At 37.0% G+C, this 25,575-nt stretch overlaps 2 protein-coding genes across 23 annotated transcripts in view; one reads left to right on the top strand and one right to left on the bottom strand.

Moving 5' to 3' along the window:
• LOC139970082 (uncharacterized) overlaps positions 1–25,575 on the top strand; it is an 892,672-nt gene that overhangs the window by 128,680 nt on the left and 738,417 nt on the right. For 11 of the 19 annotated variants that reach the window (XR_011793927.1, XR_011793936.1, XR_011793928.1 and 8 more), the window contains exons 1-3: positions 4,313–6,009; positions 6,452–6,604; positions 8,543–8,653. Coding sequence is in view for 2 of the 19 variants with exons in the window: in XM_071975733.1 (XP_071831834.1) it covers positions 12,618–12,635 (18 nt within the window). In the remaining 17 variants the exon portion in view is untranslated. Of the gene's footprint in view, positions 1–231; positions 386–2,050; positions 2,157–4,312; positions 6,010–6,451; positions 6,605–8,542; positions 8,654–12,487; positions 12,636–13,321; positions 13,435–13,872; positions 13,968–14,624; positions 14,763–25,575 lie in introns of those variants that run through there. The other 8 variants (XR_011793941.1, XM_071975732.1, XR_011793937.1 and 5 more) reach the window with 7 other exon arrangements.
• Positions 1–25,575, bottom strand: part of LOC139970035 (NLR family CARD domain-containing protein 4-like) — a 545,770-nt gene that overhangs the window by 289,299 nt on the left and 230,896 nt on the right. For 2 of the 4 annotated variants that reach the window (XR_011793895.1, XR_011793894.1), the window contains exons 3-6: positions 21,808–21,872; positions 21,133–21,441; positions 18,554–19,729; positions 14,439–14,755 (exon numbers count right to left, since the gene is read on the bottom strand). Coding sequence is in view for 2 of the 4 variants with exons in the window: in XM_071975612.1 (XP_071831713.1) it covers positions 1,407–1,433; positions 14,439–14,755; positions 18,554–19,729; positions 21,133–21,441; positions 21,808–21,865 (1,887 nt within the window). In the remaining 2 variants the exon portion in view is untranslated. Of the gene's footprint in view, positions 1–1,391; positions 1,434–14,438; positions 14,756–18,553; positions 19,730–21,132; positions 21,442–21,807; positions 21,873–25,575 lie in introns of those variants that run through there. The other 2 variants (XM_071975612.1, XM_071975611.1) reach the window with 2 other exon arrangements.

The raw sequence follows: 25,575 nt of genomic DNA, 5'->3' as shown, positions 1-25,575 counted from the left end.
CACTGACAACGGACAATCCGGTTCAAGTTTAATAGTTTACTGGTTAATTGTTTTTACACTTACCTGGTTATTGGAAACTGAAGTGTACTTTCCTTCATCTGGATTGTATTCCCTGTGAATGTCCATGTATACAGGGTAGTAAGCCAGAGACATACACATATCTATTTCTGACCGAAATTCTCAAGATCTACTATCAGTAAAACTTGATTATCATTTTCTTTTCACTTAAAGGTTAACTTGAGTTATCCTTATGCGAGCTATTAGTGGATCACCTACTCCACCTGTAGTTACCAGTTTTTGATGGAAGTGTTCATACTGTGCTGACAAGGACAACGAGTGGTTCATCATCTGATATTTCTTTCATGTAATGGTAATAACATTAATGGTTAGTAAAGAACAGTGATAGTAATGTTTCAAGAACCTCTGGTAGATTTTTATGGATTAATACAGTAATTGGTATGTTTGTAGTGAGCTTGCCATGACACAATAGGCCCCCAAACACCCTCTGGTACGTTTTAACCATTTGTCAAACTGAAATAAAAATTGCCTCCGAGACTCATATTAATAAATTCTTCTAGAACTCCTGACACTTCTAGAATGGTAAGACTGGAAGACAACTTGTTGGTTTGTATGAAAGTAGTTTGGGTTAACTACAAATAAGTCTTCTGTTTAGATATTTATTTTCTTCAGATTAAAACCAAACACTTGAAATACCATTTTAGATATTCCATAATGCTGTGGAAACATTAAAGAAGTCAACTCAGTCTGTATTGCTGAGCTTTGAGTTAGAGGTATTTGTAATGAACACTCCATCAAAAAAAACAAAAAACCTAGATTAATTAAGGCAGGTCACACACAGGTCACACAAATATGGATATAATCTTGAACTTTAATGTACTTTGTTTGTTATGATGTTTATTTACTGTAGTACAGTAGAGATGACTGTTTTAAGCATTTGCTTACATATTGGAAATATGATTTGAAATGTAATTGGACAGTAAAATGCAAATCACCTCCACCTTTGGTATTCATCTCAAAGATGTCTATCATATCAGCTGAATATTATGGTTGGGTTTGTATCTCCTCTACTTCTTTGTTATTTTTCTCCAAACTCCTGAAAAACTGTCGCACAACAGTTCTAAGATTCACAATCACATCTTGTGAGGCTAAAGAAGCATTATTCGAAGAATGTACAAGTACCCAAAACCAAGGACATTGAGAGACAGGCACAGTTCCATGCACAGTTGTGTCTCCAGATCCACTTTTTTTAAGTCTTTGTTTATCCAAAGTTAAAAGTATATCATTCTTGATCACATATTTCACTGGGCACTTACAGTAGCTGACGTACAACTGTAGCCTCCACCCAATCCTCACCCTCTCACAACAGGACTGCACGGAACAACATGTTATGAAATAACAGTATATGTCAAAGTCTGCAGATAGAAAAATATGTACTTTAACTCAATCAATTATAGTACAATGTCATCATTTCCGAAATCCTACAAATTCATCAACCTATAGACAGTACAGTGAACCAATGGTTCCTAAATTATGTGACCAGGATCCTTCATCATGTTTTCTTCAGGCTCCATTCTATTTCAGGGTTGCATTGTTATAACTTTTGTTTCTCAAATGAATATTAACCAGACTGGATTGCCATGATATTGCTTAAAGTTTGTATTGAAGATTCAATGCTTGTCTCAATTTCAAATTAATGTTTCTTTATATTTCAATTAGTTTGGTAGTAGGTGAACTGTATATACACAGTGGGAAGCATTATGAGACCTTGAACTCATCATCTTGTACAGTCTATAGATTTGTATTCAAGTTGCATTAGTTTCTTTACATTGTTATTATAATTATAACTGAGTAATTTATTTTGAAACTGCAGTAGCATTTTGCTGCATACCATATGTTAATAATAGCTGTGTTCTGTGTTTGACAATGTTACATGATAGAATGCAGCTACTTGCAGACCGGGTGATGACAATTCACATGAATAATAACATTATAACTGAAGACCAAATGCATTTTTTTTTTTCATCATCAGGTAAACTGGAATTATTCAGTACTGAGATCAGCCTGTTTAGGGATTTACCAGTTTCATATCCGGATAACAGCTCTTTGAAGAAATGTGTACAGTTTACATGAGCAGGGTAATGATTGTATGGTCCACCACCTGATTTTTACCCCACCCACCCCTCCCCCTCTTCCATGAGAATGCAAGTGTTTAATTGCATATTTTTACTCCATGACGTATCAGATGATCCCTCAAGGGAAATTTCCCCACCGGAAAGTCTATCATCCAGCACCCAACCCCCATCAATTGCAATCACTGCAAAACAAGACATAACATATGAGCAATCTAGTTAGAACACTGCTAAAGGTTGTGTCTTAGGGATTTTGTGAGACCTCTTTTATTCAGTGTTTCTCTAATTGTAGCATCATCTCTACAAATTTTACCATAACTGTAGGTTTCAAGAAGATGAAATTCTGATGCCAAGTACATCTCTAATCTTACAAATCTGACCAATGTTAATGGTCATTAGACACACATTGTTTCATTATGTAACCGTTTCATTCCTGTGTGGGCATATAATGCTAATAAAGGCTTTCTATTGTCACCGTCTCCAGGTTGAGTGGATATTATGTAATTTATGGCAAGGTCCACCCATCCCATCATATTAAATAGTTGTCAAGGATAATGATAGGTATTGAGTATTGCACTGATTTGATTGTAGTACTTAAGTATGCACTAGGGGTCTCTTTTACAAAACCATATAGCTTAGCCAAATACAGAACATTCATGTGCTGGCAGAGGTTATATAAAGGTCGGTCACATGTGTGACGTGAAATGATACTGGCTTATTTGCACAAAAAAAACATTGGCAAATTCCTCAGTTTCTAACAGGGCTGGTTAACCCTTCTTTCTCATGTTTCTCCCTTAATGTGTTTCTATTCTAACAAGACATTTCACCTCAATATTTCACTTTTTAAAATTAGCATAATACTACATAAGCTAAAAAAATCCGGTCACGTGTGTGACATTGTTGGGTCACGTGTGTGACATTCTGAATTTTCTGTCCATAGTATGCAATTTTTGCAGTGCAAATGTGACTCTAGTAATGACCAAAGAACAGCACTAATGTTGATATTCCATAGGAATTACTTTAAGACAGTTTTACTGCCATGATTTGGAGGGTCACGTGTGTGACATTGTTTGGTCATGTGTGTGACATTCTGCATTTCCATTGATAAATGTCACACACGTGACCATCGGTCACGTATGTGATGACTAATTAGAGGCTATTAGTTGATCGTTAGAATAATTATTTGACTGGATATTTTGCAAAACTAACAGTCTGTACCAAGAACGGTTGCATATCAAGTGTGGACATCATAAGGCACATCAGTTACTTTTTACGAAAACTTTTGAGTTATTTTGGTCAAAATTTGGTCAAAATTATGCTAATTAGCACCCATTATTAACAAAGAATTGAAGATCAGGAACCTCTACTTTAGGAATGAAATAAATGAACCCATGTATAACTGCCTCCATGTGATAGTTGATAACTGAAATATTATTTCTAGATACTGATGTAGAAAAAACAAATATACAGTTAAAAACTGCAAATTTTGGCTAAAACTTACAATAATGCAAATTTATGCAAATTAGTATGTTATGGTTGTAATTTTAATGAAAAAAATATGAAACAGAAAACTTGAGGAATCCCTCTAAAACAAAAAGTATAGCAACTGGTCCTGATGAACACTTTAGTTTTTTCATGCCAGTTTCATTTTCCAGAAAATGGCCCCAAAGATGAACAACTTCATTGGCCTGCTGCACCAAACAACGTTAAAAGTACCTAATTAGAAAGTGTGCTGACCAAGTTAGTCTAATCCATAGGATTGCAAACATGTTACCAAGTGCTGCCTTTTGTTTTCTTTATGGATAAATTTCCAAAAATTATTCAACTTTAAAATAAAAGTGCCTTGCAATAAAATGAATGAACTTGCAATTATTGAGTCATTTTAGCATAAGCTTGTGTATCTGTGAGCAATGGAATAACTGTTGAGTAAATATTATAAAGGCAAACTCAAAAACAAGGGATTTTATCGTTTGCATTAAACATCTAGTTCAGATATGTTTCTTATTGTCTTTGTCTTTATCTCCTGATTAGGTAAATGTGGATTAATCTTTCTTGAGACGATCTTTGGGGGTCACATGAGTGGATCTTGCACAGATAGTTTACAATATGCTGATGGTAATGATTAGTGTATACTTAGAGTATAGCAGGACTGGTAAGCTGGGTTGTAGTTATAATTAGATTTGATTCTGAAGTAGGAAGTGATTTTGTTACTGCCTATTCCTGGAGGAACAGTAAATGTTTTGAATCTTGCTTGATCAGCAAACTCCCTAAGGGCCTAGGGAAGAAGATAATGGCTTCAGTCTAACTTACATACACCATATATGAGGCAATGCATGTCATACATTGTATTGCTTACCATTGTGTAAAAGTACACAAAGAGGTGTATGTGCTTAGGGTGGCATACTCCTATTAGAGTCTATATCAATCCGCTCGATTGTTCTCCTTCAGGAAAAGTGCCAAAAAGCAGGGGAGAACATCATTTGTGACCTGTTATCAATCATAATCTAGTTTTTTGTGGCTTGCATGTTGAAGAGCATGAATGGAAGTACATGTGGTGAGAAAATTGGGTCAATTGACGCAATTTTAGACCCCTTTAGGCCTCCCGGGAGCAGCGTAGGAAATTTGTTTACCACTGAGTGAAGAGGTTTGTTTGCAAGTGACGAAAACTTCCGGCTCGGATAGCAAAAAATCTACACGGTCATGATACGGAAAATTGATAGTGCCATGAAAGGCCAACTTGTCAGCTCTCCGGTGATGGGTAGCGTTTAGCTAGTGAAAACTTCTATCTAGACTTAGAGACCACATTACTTTTGTGATTTAGTGTGTAAGTCAATGGGGCTTTTAATGGGCGTATGCTACCTTAAGCAAAAATGCCAAATTTTTCATTTTAAGTGCTAGAAGTCCCAAATTTGGATCAAAGTAGTTGCTATGGTGTGTAAAAATGGTTTTCAAGCAAACGTCAGAAAATTTCAAGCTTGGGTGATTTTTACGCATACATTAGTATCACAGCCTTAAAGTACCACAAAGAGCATGTGCGTTTCTATACATTAGACTAGAACAGCCTTCTGAGCATTTCTGACCATTTTTCCTCCCCAATAAACTATTGGGTCATTAAACCTTGACCTACCAAAGCTTCCGTAGTATGATTCCTGCCTTGAATCTGCTAAGTAGGTGCCAAATGCACGAAATTCAAAATCCTTCAGAATCAGACCAAAATGCCTGCAGTGTGTGTGACGTGAACGACTAAGTTCAGTGAAATTTGACATCTGTGGGCACCTAAAGTACATGGTAATCATATTTTAGGTTATTTTTGCTTAAGTTGGAAGTACCTGGTGTTTAACTAAGGACAAAAACTCAGTTTCAATGCATGAAATACCCCTAATGTTGTTAGCTTAGGCCTAGGCCTCAGGTTCATAATGGCGCTACGTTAGTATCCTAGACCAAGTCTACACCAGCTGTAGCACAATGTTGTATGAGGTCTGTATCCTAAGTGGAGTGGCTGCTGAGGGCTAATACCTTGCACAGAGAATGTTTTGAGTCTTATTTAGCAAATAATCCACAAAGGTACAGTATGCATTTTCTGCTTCTGCCAATGTGAATCAAGGAGTTTTTGAGCCTACTCACTCCTCATTAGTTTTCTGTTGTTTTGTCAATTTTCAGAGAAAGTTGATGTGCTAAGTCCTCAGCATGCACAGCGATATACTTTGAATGGGTGTGGTATCAATGGACTCAACTGGTTAGATGAGGTAACAACAAATCCCAAACAACTCTGACAGCAGAAAGAGATATCCTGATGCTTCCATGGGAGATCTACTGTAGTAACTATAGGAACCAGTGCTTGCCACAAATGGAGAATAAGGTAATTTGACGTTGTTGTTCTCTGCCGAGCAACAAATTTGAATGTTTTATCATGAAATATGCCCCCCTATCCACGTCTCTTCTCTTATAACTGTCTTTAATACATTGTAACAACCTATGCACAAACCTTTAAATGGACTGGATATGCTATTGAGGTGAACAGTGTATCTACAGTAGATAGCATTTCAGTAAGCTTTCCTTTTGACTACTGTAATACTGTTACAGTGAGGCTGTTGTTTACAAATCCTGATGATCCAGTTTTGGCAAAGAACACCTTCAATTCTCTTCTTTTATTCTTAGTAACTTAACAGTTGCACTGGAGTGACATGCAATATCAGTTTAACATGTTCCAAACAGTTCAGGAATACATTGGGGTATGTCCTGTGGGTCAGTTTGTGAGGAATCTGCTGAGCTAAACAAAAGTAGTTTTCATCACTTTTCAGAGCCAGAGACGAAAAAGCCCTCACCGCTAACCCTTCTATGGATGATGTTTCTGCAGGTAGGGCAAGCCAGACCAAGTGGACTGTGATCAGGGATACCAATAATACCTGCAAGAATCATAGATGCACCCAAATTGGTCAAGCTCATCAAAATTGGTGACTGGAAGTGTTGTTGCAGACATAGACCTGGTTACTGCTTACACAGTATTGCTCATATGTGTATTTACACACTGCACCGTGCATACTGAAATCTCTGAAAATACATCTTTATGGACCTAAAATGATAATTGCATAGATTTCTGTTGTGGTTTATATGGTGACGACTATGAAAAGTATCATTTTGGTGATAAAAAAAAAAATCAGCTCTCACTTAAGGTGGCATACTCCTATTAGAGTCTATATCAATCCGCTCGATTGTTCTCCTTCAGGAAAAGTGCCAAAAAGCAGGGGGAGAACATCATTTGTGACCTGTTATCAATCATAATCTAGTTTTTTGTGGCTTGCATGTTGAAGAGCATGAATGGAAGTACATGTGGTGAGAAAATTGGGTCAATTGACGCAATTTTAGACCCCTTTAGGCCTCCCGGGAGCAGCGTAGGAAATTTGTTTACCACTGAGTGAAGAGGTTTGTTTACAAGTGACGAAAACTTCCGGCTCGGATAGCAAAAAATCTACACGGTCATGATACGGAAAATTGATGGTGCCATGAAAGGCCAACTTGTCAGCTCTCCGGTGATGGGTAGCGTTTAGCTAGTGAAAACTTCTATCTAGACTTAGAGACCACATTACTTTTGTGATTTAGTGTGTAAGTCAATGGGGCTTTTAATGGGCGTATGCTACCTTAGTGTACTGGGTCCATATTTTGTTTTGTGTATTCATCATAAATTAAGGAACAAAATATTCAGATGACTTGATCCCTTCTAATTTATCAGTGTGTCATAGTGTTGGGTGGCAGGTAAGGGTAGTAATCAGTCTTAACAGCGCAGCCAGACTCCTCTGGATTGTCAGCCTAACTTCCACAAATAATAGCCAGTAAAATGTATGGCAGGCTCATAAACAATCAATTTAATTCATAAGTGCATGTCCCCTAACAATTAAATATAGTCACTGCACACAAAATGAGACCCATACACAAACTAAGTTAGAACCATACCCACACTAAGTTAGAACCATGTAGAATGACTAACAGGAATCATTTCTCTGTTTCCATCCTAACCTTTCGTACCCTTCCCCTCTCAGTACATCTAAAACCCAATAAAATTGATGTGAAATTTAAATCTGAAGATAATCTAGGTTTTATGTCATTTGTCCATGAGCTATATACTAAGGGATTACAAATGGAAGTCTTTAGTGGGTTTTCCGTAATGTGTGGATATGTTGTTGTCAGTCAGTAATACAAAACATGCATGGACCTTCTGGACCCTATGCATGTCCTCAGAGTAAAAACCAAAGTAATTCAGAATTCCATTCTTAGCCATTGGTCAACAGTGTTGAAGGATTCTCTTAATGTGTTCTGTATAAGATGTACATTATTTGCACTTCAGTTATAATACTGGCCGTTTAAGAGATATTTCCAGGAAACTCCAGCACATATGCTTTCTACAAATATTTTCTGTTGCAGTACTATGGAAGATAGCTCACAAATTTGTTAGAAATATTCCAGCAATTTTCCAAATATGTCTTTTATTTGGGGGGGGGGGGGGCTTCACAACTCTTAGGACGTAACATGGAGTTGATCAGTTACCACTTCAAGTGTTGTAAATAACTGACTGTATTGATTACCTCAGATGCAAAACATATTCTTAAATAGCAGTTTTAAGATAAAGGCAAAGGTGCTTTGAATAATGATATTAGTCCTGTGCTGTTAGCTATGTCAGTCCAACAAACCCAAAGATAAAAACAGAAATAGAAAACAAAATATATGCTGCCCTGAGAATACAGCTCTATAAAATATTCATATATGCTTATTAATAAGACACAAGGAAAGACGTTGATGTCTGTTACAAAAATGATCACAGACCTGATGAATTTTCACATTGATAAATTTAGTGAATGGAAAGTTGAGTTATTTTGTATTTTCTCTTTCACCTCCAGGTGATACCATTTTCAACATTTCTTTGGTACATTTCCTCCAAGAAAATGAAAGAAAAAAGCAAGTGGGAACACATCACTGATGACATAACTTCCTTTGTGGCGGAGATTTTGGTGAGTCTTTACATACTAATTTCTCAACAGTCAGTTTGTGAAATTGTTATGGGTTGTGCTGCATACTTTTGATCAAATCTACAGGCCATATGTATGTAAGGACATCTTGCCGAACTAGTTCTATAAATAACATCAAATGCTTTTTTTTATGATTCCATTTGTTTCATTGTGTAGAACTAACAAAATGTACTAAAAACAATGACTAGTATTTGTATCTGCAAAGAGGTACACAGTATACCTTCATGTAGCCATGTACCACATTTTAATGGCAGATGCATAGGTTATCTACTACTTGAAATCGGTTTGCAGGACTAGGAGAATGGGACCCCTTCTCAACCCCCATTTTAAAATAGGATTTCAAGGGGGGGGGGTAACAAATCCCAACTGACTTAGGTAGGTCCTGCACTATTATGGAAAGACCAGAGAATTTAAAAATGGCTGAGGTGTGGTCGTTGGCTTGTTGAAGGCAAATCTCAGTAGCCCCGTCCCTGAATTCTTTTTGAAAATTGATAATTGATGTTAACTGGTGCACCCCGAGGCATAATTAGACCACCAATTAGGTCTAAAATTGGCTCCATACACCATGCAGTTTTGCCTATGAACAATGTTTTTGTAAAGTCGTAAGGGGGGGATTGGAGCGGGCCGGTAGGGGTGTACACTCGTAGCAGTGGCCTTCTTCTCAGCTGAATAGAACATTGCCCCCTCCCACCCCTCCCCCGACTTTTATCCAAGTGTATAATTTAGAAATTTTCTGATTAATGTTGAAATACCAAAATACTTTCATCTCGTCATTTCAAATGTCTTTAGGAGAAGTCACGCCTAACAATGTCAACAGTAATAATTCTCGTATTGTATAGCATGTCATCGGGAAGCGATAAGAGGGGTGGGCGTAGGGTTGTGAGGCGCACATTTTCATGCAGATGGGAACAATCTCAAGAAGTGATGGGTGCGTCAGCCCCCCTCCGCCACGGCAATGATACGCCTTTGGGTCAACTACATGATATTCACAGGAAATGTGCTCAATTCTCAAATCTCATGCAAAATTTATTTTTAGATTAATTGTACGAGTTACGGTACTAGATTTGGGGTAACAATTAGCATTCAGGTTGGAGTGTATTACATTTTATCTGTGGATGGCAGTGTTGCATCGAAGAACACATGTATAGTGCAGTTCGCATATAGATTCTGGTCTAATACCGAAATGCGCCATGTTCCCCAACGACTCGGCCGAGTTCGAGACCAGCCACAGTTTTTTTCATAGCACAATTGTACAACTGTTTAAGGCATCCATACACACACGTGGGTAATATGATATACCATATAGAGTATATACATTAGTGAGAGAGGGAAAATGGAAACGTCAAAATTGGAGTTGTCGGTGTAAGGGGTAGGCCGAGGCGCATGCCCCTTCCGAAATCCTTGATACGCCACTGGCTACCCTGTGTACTGTATATAATATGGATCAGCGCTGTAATTATGTCACTGTTCCTCTCTCTCTTCCCGGTGTCTTTGGCGTTTTTCTTCTGTTCCCTCCTTTTCTCTCTTTTTCCCCCTCTTTTTTTCCTTTTTTCTTCTCTCTTTTTTTCCTTCCTCTCTTTCTTATCCGGGGGGCGCGCGCCCCCAACGCCCCCCTGGATGCGCGCCTGCACAAGTTTAATAAACACAAGTTTTCACTTGTTTGTAAATGCGGCGTACCAAATGTGTGCAGTTCGCATGTAGGCTACTTGTGTACGACAAAAAAAACAGTTAAGTTCTATGCCGGCAAACAATTTACCTGCGTCCTCTTCGATGCTAGGTGAATATCACGTCTTAAACTACGATTTAAGAAACGGCTGTTTCAAACATCTCACTAATTCTTTCGGCGACTTTAACCCCTATTCATTGAGCACAATAGCATAACCTGCGTATAAACTCGTACAGGGAGTATACGAGGTGTCTACGCGGCAATTTGTTTGTCAACGATTTTATACGCGATTGTACTTGTTTATACGATCCTGTGCGCGTACACATGTGCAGTTATACATGAGCGGTACTGTAGACTATTTATTTAGGAGTATTTATATAATTTCAGTTGAAAATGACCAACCTCCCTATTTTCCCCTTATTCTCCCGGTTTTTGGCCCTGAAAAATGTTATTCTCCATATTTTGGGGTCAAACAGATTAGGTCTGTATGCATCTATCAAGCTTCTTTCAGTATCCTACACTTCTTGATGCACAGAGTTACATAGGAATGGTAAGAATTAGGTTAATCTGGTTGTTGTGACTTTATTCACCAAACATATGGCTAGCAGGCATGGTTAAGGAATTTAAATTCCCCTGCCACTCTTTATCAATATCATGTCATGATAACATTTCTTCCTTGCATATTTGAGAGCTAAATACTGTTTAAAATAAACACATTTAGAGGGCATTAAAACATGTATGCACTGGCATCCATAAGGGTGGTTATAACTTTCCCCCTCCCCCCCCATTGGCTTCACTTGGGCTGCAAAATCACTATCAAAGAACATTAAATATCTGAAAAGTAAAAATGCCTCAGCTAAAGTCCCCAGGGACTCCCACCAGGGCTTAGATTTATACTATATAGAAATTACATTTTTCTCTCTAACATGTATTTACATGTTTTAAACTTAGTAGAAGAAGACAGGGAGTAGAAGAGATGTTACAGAGCTATTCTGAAGCACCCGGCTAGGGCTCAGATATTTATATATATTCCACAGTGTAAAATCAGATAAAGTATTTCTATTACTGACATGTCCTCGTGTGCTCAAAATTGCTAGCAGATTCCAGAAACTATGTGAAAATACTGAAGATTTGGAGAGCTTTGCAGTACCCTTGTAAGTCCAGCCATTATAAACAGAGAACACAATTGGAAATACTTCCTACTAATCTGAGTATGTACAGCTGTGAATAAAGAATTGTCACTTATGCTTGTTTAATTTTTAACATTGCTGAGCCAGTCACTGCAGTTGGTTTTAAGAAATCTAATTGGTCTCAAAACTGATCTAACCTCACCGACCTAGTACGGTGGCTTAAAACAAAAAATAAGTGTCCCCAAATTTCAAAATTTTGAATTTGCTTTCTCAATATTTGGAATTTTGATCTCAAGATTTTCACCTCAAAAGTCAAAAATTTTGACTTTTTCATCTCAAAACTTTTTAACTCAAAATTTTGAGGTTACAAGTGTCTTCATCTGTCAAATTTGTAGAAAGAACTGTCCATATTGTATGGCTATTGACCAGCTGAACAGGGTACTTTATAAACCTTTGGTGATCTAAAATCTAGAAATAGACCCCCCCCCCGAGAGTGGTTTAACTAGGTCAATGTAGCCAATGCAATCTCCAGAGGCTTGGTGCCATTAAAGGAAGAAAAATAACACATCCACCAAAGCTGACACACTAAATTAGATACAATTATCTCCTAATGAGTGGAAATTCAAAAGACATTCTGTCCTCATTACGAAAGAGAGGTGCAAAATCTCACAAATTTCTCAGTCAAGCCCAAACCATGCATGGTTGGGTTTGTGTGAGGTTGGACTCTCCATTGGGAGCTCATTAATATCACTGCACCACACCTTTATATGCCACTTCCACTAAACAACAGACAATCCGGTTCAAATTTCATGCTTAACTGGCTAATTTTTACACTTAATACCTGGTTATTGGAAACTGAAGTGTACTTTCCTTCCTCTGAATTTTTGTCTCTGTTTTTGTCCATGTATACAGGGTAGTTAGCCAGAGACATTCACATATCTATTTCTGACTGACATTCTCAATTTCTCCTATAATTAGGACTTAAATCTCATTCACATCACTTTCTTTTCTCTTCATTAGGGTAATTTTGAAGCGAGCTACTAAGGTATCACCTATTCCACCTGCAGTTACCAGTTTTCGAAGGAAGTCACATTCATACTGTGCTGACAAGGACAATGAATGGTTCATCATCTGATATTTCTTCCATGTGATGGTAATCACATTAATGGTTAGTATATAACAGTGATAGTAATGTTTCAACAACCTCTGGTAGGTTTTTTGGATAGCATCTCAGATCAAGGAATACTCTTTTACCTTCATTCACTCTCACTAAATTAATTTTGTATCAAGTCTTAACTCATCCACTCAAAATACATCTGACAGAATTAATCCCTAGTAAGGACATTAAAATGATCGGATTCTTGCTGATTAATCCAGTAATTGGTATGTTTGTAATGAGCTTGTCATGACACAATATTTGCCCAAACACCCTCTGATACATTTTAACATTTGCCAAACTGAAATAAAAATTGCCGCCTGAGACTCAAATGCATAAAGTCTTCTAGAACTTCTGGCACTCCCAGAATGGTAAGACTAGAAGACAACTTGTTGGTTTGTATGAAAGTAGTTTGGGTTACCAACAAATATGTCTTCTGTTTAGGTATTTGTTTCCCTCAGATTAAAACCAAAAACTCAAAATATCATTTTAGTTATCCCATAATGTTGTAAAAAAAAACTATTTCAATGGTTCTAACTGAACACTATAGACTCAAGTACATGCCACAATAGGTACTTTGAGTAAAGCACTCTTCTTTACTGTGGTCCAAAAGTTATCACAGACCTCTTGAATTTTCACCTTGATAAATCTAGTGAAAGAAAGGTTGATTTATTTTGTATTCTCTCTTTGACCTCCAGCTGGTACAGTTTTCAACATTGCATTGCAACGGTTTTCCTGTATATGTCTTTCAAGGAATTGAAAAAGAAAATTCAAACATCCAACATCACTGATGACATTACTACTTTTGTGGGTGAGTGTCTTTACAACTCAATTCTCAACTTTCAGTTTTGTGGTAATGGGTTTTGCTGAATACCTTTGATCAAGGCAATAGAGCTGTATTAAGTAATTATATTTTAGTGTATTTATGCATATTTATGCATATTAGACCACCAGACCCAAACAAGAATACAATGGGATGTATAGTTACAGCCCTGATCATAAAGTGATGTGCATATTCATGTGTGTTCTTATTTGAAAGGAATATAATACATTTATGAACTACATGCTGTCAACTTCCGAAAGTGATCCCAACATTGTGACAAGATAATTATTTCATTGGTTATTATCTTGCTTTTCCACAATTTTCTTTCATGGACCAGGCCTGGGCACTAACATATTCTTTACCACCCCAATGCAATTTGTTTGCTTCACATGTGTACTTATATAGTTCATTCCTTTTCATTTAAAGCTGAGAAGAAGTCAACCCACAACAGCATTCCATAACAAGCACATCAGTATTATTACAAAGGATAATTTAAATAACCTGCTTTCGTGTCTTCCAAGGTTAGCCAAGAACCATTTACCTTTTTTTTTAAGATTTATAATATCACATTTGTTTTATCAAATCATTGCTGCTACATTTAGACAATGAGACAATGGTCATTTTTCCACACAAAATAATAGGTGTTTTGTGCATGCGTGCTGTCGGGGCCTTTTTTTTGATGTGCTATATTTCTTATATTTCCGACTAAGGGATTGAGATGAAAGAAACTTATTCAGAATGTCCAAACTTTTCTGAAAGGAAATTTAATAAGTTAGTAACGTTGTTGTCTATCCACAATGAGAAGAAAAATCAAAACCCAAATGATTAAAAACAAAAAGAGTTGAACTGTTAATTGCAATAAACTGTTGTAATATAAATCTAAACAATGTGTATGGTAAATATGAGTCACAAATATTAAATAAATTAAACCAAGACGGGTGAACTTTTTCAACTTATTCTGGTGTAGTATCAATACACAAATTGATAATTACCTGATTAGCTGAAGCAACTTCAAGGACTTGTATGGTAGAACTCTGTAATAATTTGGAATTTTTCCAGGAAATTTCAATATGCCTTGAAACCAAGTCCTTAACTGACTGCCTGAATTGGTCTGAATTTTCTTCTTGTTCAAGCATACAAAGAATTGCAAACTGACATCCCTCTTTGGTTTCTTGCAGGTGTTTGATGATGATGTCTGCTGCTGACTTGTTGAGTCCACATGCAAAGCGATAGACATACTGGAGGTCAAGCGGGTTGATGCTGTTCAATGTTTCTTTCACTTTGATTGATGATGCTGCTGAAGACGCTGCTGCAAATCCAAGCAGACATATTATATGGGTTTCAGTGTGTATAGTTTACTGCAGGCATCATATCAAGGTGGTGACACATTATAATAGTGTTACTGTACCATAGCCTTATTTGTAGCATCCAATCGTTAATTTAATTAGCAACCATTGTATATATATAGTTATTTGTAAAACTAGCATTCACATGGTGTATGTTAATGATGTTTTGTTTGATGGTGTTATGACATCATTATTATCACTGTAATTAAAACATGAAACAGGGATTGATTCAAATTTGTGCTAGGCAGTAGACAAAATGGAGACATAATGGCATATAGTATTAATGGTCTATCTGAGGTTCAAAGAAAGATTCACTGTGCCTGAAAGAAACTCAGACAAATATGTCAACAATTAATGTTATATTTTGTGAATTAGGTTTACAACCCTATACCTAACTACATTACATGCTTCAGTGTTTCATTTTAGGTCTAAGCACATGCCCAGTGATTTTGCATATTAACCCTGAAACCTGCCTTAATTGCATGCTTTGTTACTGCTTTGTAAGTACTGACAGGCCAGTATGACAGTGAATTGTAACCCTACGACTGCTTTGTTGCTGCATTGTTTTAAGTACTTAGAGGCCAGTGTGACAGTAAATAGAACCCTGAAACTTGCCTTAATTGCATGCTTTGTTACTGCTTTGTAAGTACTGACAGGCCAGTATGACAGTGAATTGTAACCCTACGGCTGCTTTGTTGCTGCATTGTTTTAAGTACTTAGAGGCCAGTGTGACAGTAAATAGAACCCTGAAACTTGCCTTTGTGGCATGCTTTGCTTCTGCAATGTAAGTACTGACAGGTCAGTATGGCAGTGAAGGTTGCATACTCCTATTAGCGTCTATATCAAGCTGCCCCAAGTGTTCTACTTTAGGAAAAGTGCCAATTACGAGTAGGAGAACAACTTTTTTGCTATGTTATCAATTAGGATGTGCTTTTTTTGGGCTTGGATGTTAAAAAGCATGAATGGAAGCACATGTGGTGCAAACATTGGGTCAATTGAGGCAATTTTAGACCAGTTAGCCCTCCCAGGAGCAGCATACGAAAATTGTTTACGACTGAGTAAAGAGGTTTGTTTACAAGTGACTAAAAGTTCCGGCTCTCTTAGCAAAAATTCTGCATGGTCTTAGTACGGAAAATTGATAGTGGCAAACTTGTCAGCTATCCAGTGATGGGTAGCGTTTAGGATTAGAGACTACATTACTTTTGTGATATAGTGTGTAAGTCAATGGGGCTTTTATTGGGCGTAGGTCTGCGCACAGAACAGGATGGCTTACCACAGTGAAGTCATATGCAATGTAGTGAGAGCTATCATCATCATTATTATTCAATTTAATGTAGGTCAGTCTGACTGGCTTACCACAGTGTCCCATTGCTTATGCTACTTGCCCTGTGAGGACTTCATTAATTAAAGGTAGGGTCAATTGGGGCCAAATGTTATATGAAGTTATTTGCAGCCAAAGGGAAGAATGAGTCAAATATGCATCTCTGCTAGATGCTTGCTCACATTGTCACAACGCTTGATCAATTCAGTCTGTGAAGGGGCACATTAAACAACACAGAAAAAAGTCATAGCTTATTTTGTACATATAACAGTGAAAACTTAGAACTGGATGTATTTCTCTCAATCAGGCAAATTTGTAACATACTCTAACAGACCTCCTATTGTTTTGGTCAAGTGCTCATACTATTGTCAATGAATACAGAAATGCATGAGTGGATGTATTACTATGTTCTAGTTCTAGTTAGTTGTTTTAGTTGGTCCTTTCATGTCAGTGAAACAGAGAGCAAACTGTGGAAACTTGTAAAATATATATATATGTTAAGAATGGAATCATCGTATATTTGAAGAAGCAGCTTGTTGCATGTAATCTAAACCTCAATGTTTTTGCATTCCTGGTTAAGATTTAAATTATCATGTTTACAACAGTACACTGAGTATTTGGCATTCAGATTGATATCCTAGTGTACGACATTCATGCTGATACAAAAATACTTGTTTATTTGTTTATTACTATGGAGTACGACCTTAAGTTCCTTTTTCAGTAACAGATTACTATGCAAATTATTATGCAAATAATTGGGCATATGCATTATACTATTGACCTCAGGTGAGTTAGGGTCATCAGTGTTACTGCTCTATAGTTCTACTCTGCTAGAATTGGTAAAGGTTTTGACAAATAGTTCTTAGCATATTACCCTCGAAATTGTCAACTTTCTTTGAAAAACAATTACAGAGAAAAGAGAGAATTTGCAGAGGATGATTTAATTTTATGAGGTCATGGAAATAATATTTTGGTTTTTCTGATATTAGGTTTTGACTGGTTTGTCACATATTTCACTCTTACAATGACACCAAATTACAGATTCCTTTAAATGTAATTTATTAGTTCGTGTTCTTGTCTCTATACTTGCAAACTAAAGTTGCCTAGGATGAAGATAGTCACAGCGTTTGTTTACGTTCTAACATTTTGTGTATTATTATAGTGGTAGTCGACCAGGCCATCTATGAATCTTTGTGAGATGAGATATGATCAAAAGCTTCACTTTTAATACATTTTGGATTAGGTTGACTTAAATAATCGAACACTAAAAGGAACATGTAATCATGAATATCAATGCTACTACTCATAATTAGGTAAAAATGAACACTACATGGCTATTTTGATAAATGATTGAAACATGATGAATAAAAACAAAGATATTTTTAGCAGCGTTGTCTTGATGATATCATTCATTGTACAGTTGCCAGATGCAAAATATTACGAGCTCTAATAATTCATATCTTTGTGATACAAAATGTGATGTGGATCTGGTATATATATTTACTTGCATAGTTTTGATCATTACCTTTCTCTGATCTTTTTGACGAGCACAGATAGCAAAAATCTAGTTAATATGCTGAATAACGTGTTGTTTAATATATACAAAAGTCATAGTATTCAATATGGTTATACATTCACAGCAACATAAGACCTCATGTCCATCCTAGATTATCCAGATGTGTACAATTTGTTTTTGTTTGAAAATCCAGTGTAGTCAGCTTTATCTGACATTGCCTTGGTCTTCTTGAAGGTCTCTACATTAAGGCTCTCTTGTCTTCAAATACAACAAACAAAAATATAAAAAGATCCAAACTCAATTCGTTCTTGCGTTAAAGTGGGTTAGTGGCAAATGATGACCCTTTATTTGCTTACATTGACACGCGTGTTGTACGAATGTTAATTTACAGCAGACACTGTGGGGTGGGGTACGAGGAGCATAAGCTGTTTATGGCATATGAACAATACATCCATCTCCCAAGCTTACTAATCATTTTACACATCAGAGATGACAAACTGTGTTAATGCATCAATATTATCATGGATTATTACCAAACAACTGAAAAAAAAACATAGACGGTTGTTACACAAGATTACTGAGGCTGCCCTTGATATTAGTTAGAAACAGAAGATACCCAACAAACAGTTTTATTGCGATCTTCCAAAGGTGTCCATGAAAATCAGAGAACGAAGACTTAGAGTAGCTAGTCACTACCACCGACACCCAGAAGAAGCAGCCAACAAGTTCATTCTCTGGGAGCCAAAACATGGTATCCCTGGTGAAAGTACGTGTGAGCTAGCAACCCTTATGGAAGAAAAAAATGACTGGAAATCTCGATGCCAGGTTATTGTCAGGCCAACTTCTCCTACCCCTCATGATGATAATGGTCGACCGAGGTCGAACTGGTGACGATGATCAATATTATCGGTACTGAAGACTTACCTTCACTAAGAATCCAAACCAGATGATGAGAGGCATAAAATTCACAGATGATTTTGTGCCATATTCGTGCAACCGTCTTATGTCGCCACTGGGAATCGTCAAAGACCACTTCCTGTGCCAACATCCCAAGCTTTATATAGTTATCATAGAACTCTTGTCCAAGTTCTGAAACTAAATATGTCTTCTCCCATGCCAGCTGCTGGTTCTTCTGTGTGAGGCCGTCGAAAGCAATACGATACAGTTTAGCTAGTTCCGTTTGAAACGCAGGCACCTCAGTATTAGCATCTTTCTTGATTTTCATATGGTTATGAACGCATGCGATCAGAGAAGTGACAAATCTTGTTACTGTGCTAAATATCTCGATTTCTGGCCTCTCGTGTACTATGTGAGCGACCATAGTGGAGAAGAGAGGGACCTGACAGAGATCTCTTAAGAAGGGGTTTCTCTGAAGCTGCTCTTCGATCCGATCTGCCAACTGGACATCATCAGCCACCGCCTTCAGGACATAGTTTCGACGTTCAGCCACCCCAAACCCTGTTAATCTGATTCGTTTTGTTTCGGGGTGTAAGTTAGGCGGGAGGTTCAATGTCCTGGTAAGTATGATGACAAGGATGTCTAGAAACATTTTCATCTCAATGATGGAGGAGATATGTGTTTTGGTGTTCTTGTTAGGATACTCGTCATAACTGTCAAATAACATGACAACAGACTTTTTGTATACTTTGAGGATTTCCTTAATGCAAGAGTCGTCCATGTCCTCATCTTCGGGCACTATGGAATGCCTTATGGCAGTGTATATAGACTTTACACCTGTCAGTTGCCTCAATTGGAGAAATATAAGTATTTCCACATCTTTGAGAGGAGATTCAGGGTTCTTAGTACACCAGTCATAGACAATCTGTGATGCAAGTGTCGATTTCCCGAACCCAGGGTCAGCCTCAATGATCTTCCTATTTGACTTAGTTTTGGGGCTGCTCAGAATATCGTTGTAAGAATCTAACGATTCTAGCACATCGGGCTTTTGCATGAAATCACCCTCCTGAGCCGAGCAGTAAATACCTCCCTGAACAAATATACTGTTAACCTTACACGTTTTCATTGAAGGAAATGGCTTAGCTGTTTCGTAGTGCTTTCGATAGGCTGTTTTTGCATACTTGATGAGATCGTTTTTCTTTCCTGAGATAAAAAAAAAAAAAACAATTAAAGAGTTTTAGCACTTGAAAGGTTACATGCAGACATTGTGACCTTACTTCTGAGACAAACTTATCATCGAGTGGGTTTAAGTGAAACGGGAGTGCAGTAAAAAAAAATTAAAATGGGAAATTCAGTTTACATTTATGGTTAAATATCAGTCACCAAGTATGTCTAGCGTACTTTGTAGCTACTTTGTATTGGTGACGTAACGTCAAATCATATAATGGGTTACCAATTTTTATTATAAAAGCTACATATTTTAAAACACTGATAGCAATAGATGCTTAACTGAACTTTCTTTAACTATGTTGCACTCACCAAAATTCAAATTCTCATGATAGCGGAGACGAAGTCAAAGTATAGGGTGTAAAATATCATAATGTAATCATATATGCCTATTCATTGAGTAAATGCTAAATATCAAACCAAGATGTACTAATCTCTACCAATAGCGTTGAGCTTAAACAGAAAATCCATCCCCTCATTCTATAGAGCGTGGAACTGACAATGTAACTCTGAAGTTTATTTATAAGTGAAAGAACGTCATCCTCAGGTAGTATTACTTCCATGTCGTGCATGCTCTCATGTTATGGTGAACGTGTTCTTTCACTGTCAATCAGTTAATTAGCATTGCTTACCCACTTGATAAAAAATTACAGTGTGAAATTCAAATTATCAAGTATTATTGTCATATACTATTTATTATCAAATTACTACAGTTATACCCATGAGTAGAAAACACATGTTAAGCGCATCGAATTGAAAAATGATACCATTATCGGTCTCACTAACTTTACTACACACCCTATATTGAACAATGTAACATACAATTACTTAATGTCCTAAAACCGTTTGTAAATTGGAATAAGTTACAAGTATACGAATTTAACTGGAATATGTTTTATTTACCATTCGCTGCGATCAGAGATTCAAGAGGAGAACACTTTCAGTTTCGATCCATTCAAAGAATATTAGTAACAAACTTGTTTTACATAAAATCAAACAATTACCATTGGATACGTTTTATGAGAACGAAAATGAGGCATTGGAATATTGGTTTTTGGACATGTAGCATTACCTGAGAATTCCAGTAAAATATCTCATTCAGATGTATTGTAGACGACTTAGACCTTAGGATCGAGAATATTAAATTTGAATTACTAAGATACTATACACCCAATCATCTTGTTTTATTATTACACGCAAACTATTTTATCTTCAATTGTTAAATGAACAATAATCATCCAGCTATATTTGATGAAACTTCACTTTAGCAAATCCTTTGAAAATTACCAATCGATGGAGGTAATGCGCTTTCTTAAGACTGCTGCGAGTGCATACGAACATTCATGTATAGAGATATAGCCTACTTTAAGTTACAGTACCTTCTAATTGAGCCTTAGAATGATCTTCACTGGAACATAGTCTCCCTGTATGTTCCTCATACAGCTTTCTTGCACTCATCTCAATCCCAGAAAGACACATTTTCTTCAGCGCACACAGAAGTGTCATGATACTTGTTGGCTCTATTTGTCCTCTCTCTTCCATATAACGAATCATGAGAAGGCCTGCACTGGCTGCTGCATTGCTCAACTCTTCTATGACAACAGGCGGATATTCAAAGAACGTAGCAAGATCAAGAACAATTTTAACAGTCAGAACGGTAGCAAGTGCAACTTTAAAACTACCAAAACCTGTTGAAAATAACGAAAGAGGATAAAAGACACCTAACTAGCACATGGAACACTCCTTCAGATATGAATGAATGTAGTAACAACGGATGCGTTAGTGATATGAACATAAATACTTTAAACTTGTCAATCAAAATGTAATGACCTGTTAATCCCTTTCACTTTCAAAAGATTTACATATGATATTATGTTGCCAATATATATTGATATCCGCATTAAATTCGCCAATATTACGTGTTTTTATAAAAGAAAAGCAAATATGGCTTCTCAACTATATTAGTAAAAGCAACAGTGTACCGTGGATTGTAGATAAAACCATCTGACACAAATAAGACAACATAATTGCGAATTTTTCAGCTTTCAACTTACCGTTTACTGCCTTCTTCACATCTGGTTTGATGTCCACGGGATTAACATTGGCAGCCATCTTAGGTCTGTAATTTTGCATTCAAAATAAGCATTAATTTGACTGGAAATTCTGTGTAAAGGCATTAACTGGATTACTCAGGATATAAAGGGGTTTCCAGAATATTTAAACTTGGAATGGTTAATGCTATTTTTTTTTGTGGCTGATTGTCTCTCTCTTGTTATCGATGTTGCAAACTTTATAATTGCTCTACATGATGTGTATGAATCTAACGTTTATTGTACATAACTTGTTCAGTCCTATCCATACATCCTATCGAGCCATCCTATCCATCATATCCATCTATCCTTTCGACCCATCCTTTTCTTCAATCATATTCATCAATCCTGTCCTACCATCCATACTATCCATCCAGCATATCCATCAATCCTATCCATCCATCCTACCCATCCATCATATCCATCTATCCTATTCATCCATCCTACCCATCCGTCCAATCAATCAATTCATCCTATCCATGCTATCCATCCATCCTATCCATCCATCCTATCCATCCATCCATCTAATCCATCCTATTCAATCCATCTAACCTATCCATCCATACTATCCATCCATCCATAAAATCCATCAATCCAATATTATCCATCCTATCCATCCATCTTATCCATCCATCCTATCCATCCATACTATCCATCCATAATATCAATCCATCCTATTCATCCATACTATCCATCCTATTCATCCATCCTATCCATACATCCATCCATCCTATCCATCTATCATATCCATCCATCCTATCCATCCATCCAATACATCCATTCATCTTATCCATCCTATCCATCCAACCTATCCGTCTATCCTATCCATCATTTTCCATCCATCCTATCCAACCATCTTATCCATCCTATCCATCCATCAATCCTATCCATCCATCCTATCCAACCATCTTATCCATCCTGTCCATTCATCTTATCTATCTATCTTATCCATCCTATCCATCAATTGTATCCATCGATCCTATCCATCCATCATATCCTTCGTATCCATCCATCCATCCAATCCATCCATCCTATCATACCGTATTATCCATCCAAAATATCCATCCATTATACCAATCCATAGTATCCATCCTTTTCATCCATCCTACCCATCCATCCATCCATCCATCCATCCATCCATTAATCATCCATGCATCATATCCATCCATCCTATCCATCCATTCTATCCATCAATTCTGCCCATCCGTCCAATCAATTAATTTATACTATCCATCCTATCCATCCATCCTATTTATCCATCTTAACCATCCTATTCATCTATCTTATCCATCCATCCATCCTATCCATAGTATTCATACTTTTCATCCATCCGACCCATCCATCCAATCCATCCATTAATCATCCATGCATCACATCCATCCTTCCAATTCATCTATCCTATCCATCCAATCCATTTTTCTATCCATCCTATCCACTCTATCCATCCATCCATCATATCAATCCATTCATCCATCCCAACCATCCATCAATCCTTTCCATTCATCCATCATATCAATCCATCCATAATATCCATCCATCATATTCATCCTATCAATCCTATAAATCCATAATATCGATCCATTGTATCCATTCTATTTATCCATCCTATCGATCCATCCTATTCATCCATAATATCCATTTATCCTACCAATCCTATACATCCATCCTATCCATCCATTATATCAATCTATACTATCCATTATATCAATCCATTTTATCAATCGATCCATCCTATCCATCCAACATACCCATCATATCAATCCATCCTATTCATCCAATCCATCCATTCATCTTATCCATGATTCTAATCCATCCATCATATTCATCCATACTATTCATCCATCATATCCATCATATCCATCATATCCATCCTATCGATCCATCCTATCCATCAATCATATCCATCTGTTCTATCCGACCATCCATACTATCAATGCTTCTTATGCATCCATCCAATTCATCCATACCATTCATCCATCATATCCATCCATCCTACTCATCCATCCAATCCATCCTACCCATCCATTCATCCTATCCATGCTTCTTATCCGTCCATCACATTCATCCTATCCATCCATACTATCGATCCATCCTATCCATCAATCACATCCATACATCCATTTATCATATGTATCCAGCCTTTCCATCGATCCATCCCATCCATCCAATCCATCCATTCATCCTATCCATCCTATCCAACAATCCTATCCATCCATCCATCATATCCATCCATCCTATCTATCCATCATATCCATCCATCCTATCCATCCATCGTACTCATCCATCCAATCCATCCATTCATCCTATCAATCCTATACATCCATCCTATCCATCCATCCATACTATCAATGCTTCTTATGCATCCATCCAATTCATCCATACTATTCATCCATCTTATCCATCCATCCAATCCATCCATCCTATCCATCCATCATAACATCTATCCTATCCATCCATTCTATCGATCCATCCTATCCATCCATCGTACTCATCCATCCAATCCATCCAATACATCCTATCAATCCTATACACCCATCATATCCGTCCATCCTATCCATTCTATCCATCTTATCCATGGATCCATTCCATCTATCAATCTTATCCATCACATCCGTCATATCCATCCATCCTATCCATCAATCATATCCATCCATCATATCCATCCATCCATCCTATCCATCCATCCTACCCATCATATTAATCTATCCTACTGATCCATCAAATCCATCCATTCATCCTATCCATGCTTCTAATCCATCCATCATATTCATCTATCATATCCATCCATCCATAATATCCATCCATCATATCCATCCTATCCTATCCATCCTATCCATCATCCTACCGATCCATCAAATCCATCCGTTCATCCTATCCATGCTTCTAATCCATCCATCATATTCATCCTATCCATCCATACTACCGATCCATCCTATCCATCAATCATATCCATCCATCCAATTATCATATCCATCCATCTTTTCCATCCATCCTACTCATCTATCCAATCCATCCATTCATCCTATTCATCCTTTCCATCCATTAAATCCGTCCATCCTATCCATCCTATCAATCCTATTTATCCATCTTATCTATCCATTCATCCTACCCATCCATCAAATCCATCAATTCATCCTATCCATGCTTCTTATCCATCCATCATATTCATCATATCCATCCATACTATCGACTTATCCTATCCATCAATCATATCCATTCATCTATTCATCATATCCATCCATCCTATCTTTCCATCGTACTCATCTATCCTATCCATCAATTCATCTTATCAATCCTATCCATCCATCATATCCGTTCATCCTATCCATTTTATCCATCCTATCCATCTAATCCAAACTATCCATCCATACTATCTATCCATCTTTTCCTCCATCCTATCCATCTATCCATCATATCCATGCATCCATACTATCCATCCATCATATCCATCCTATTCATCCATCCTTTCGATCCATCTTATCCATCAATCATATCCATTCATCGTATCCTACCATCCACACTATCCATGCTTCTTATCCATCCACCCATTAATAATAATAAAGGCATTTATATAGCGCTAATTTTGTACAAAACATTCAAAAGCGCTTAACAAGGAAAAAGCCAACCAGTCAGGTCAATCAGAATAAGCAAGCTTAAACAGATATGTTTTTAAGCTTAAACAGATATGTTTTTAATCCATACTATTCATCCATCATATCCATCCTATCCATC

This window comes from Apostichopus japonicus, chromosome 7 (assembly GCF_037975245.1).
Source record: "Apostichopus japonicus isolate 1M-3 chromosome 7, ASM3797524v1, whole genome shotgun sequence".
Classification (NCBI taxonomy): Eukaryota; Metazoa; Echinodermata; class Holothuroidea; order Aspidochirotida; family Stichopodidae; genus Apostichopus; species Apostichopus japonicus.
The sequence above is the reverse complement of the archived record's forward strand: the minus strand, read 5'-3'. Positions and strand labels throughout refer to the sequence as shown.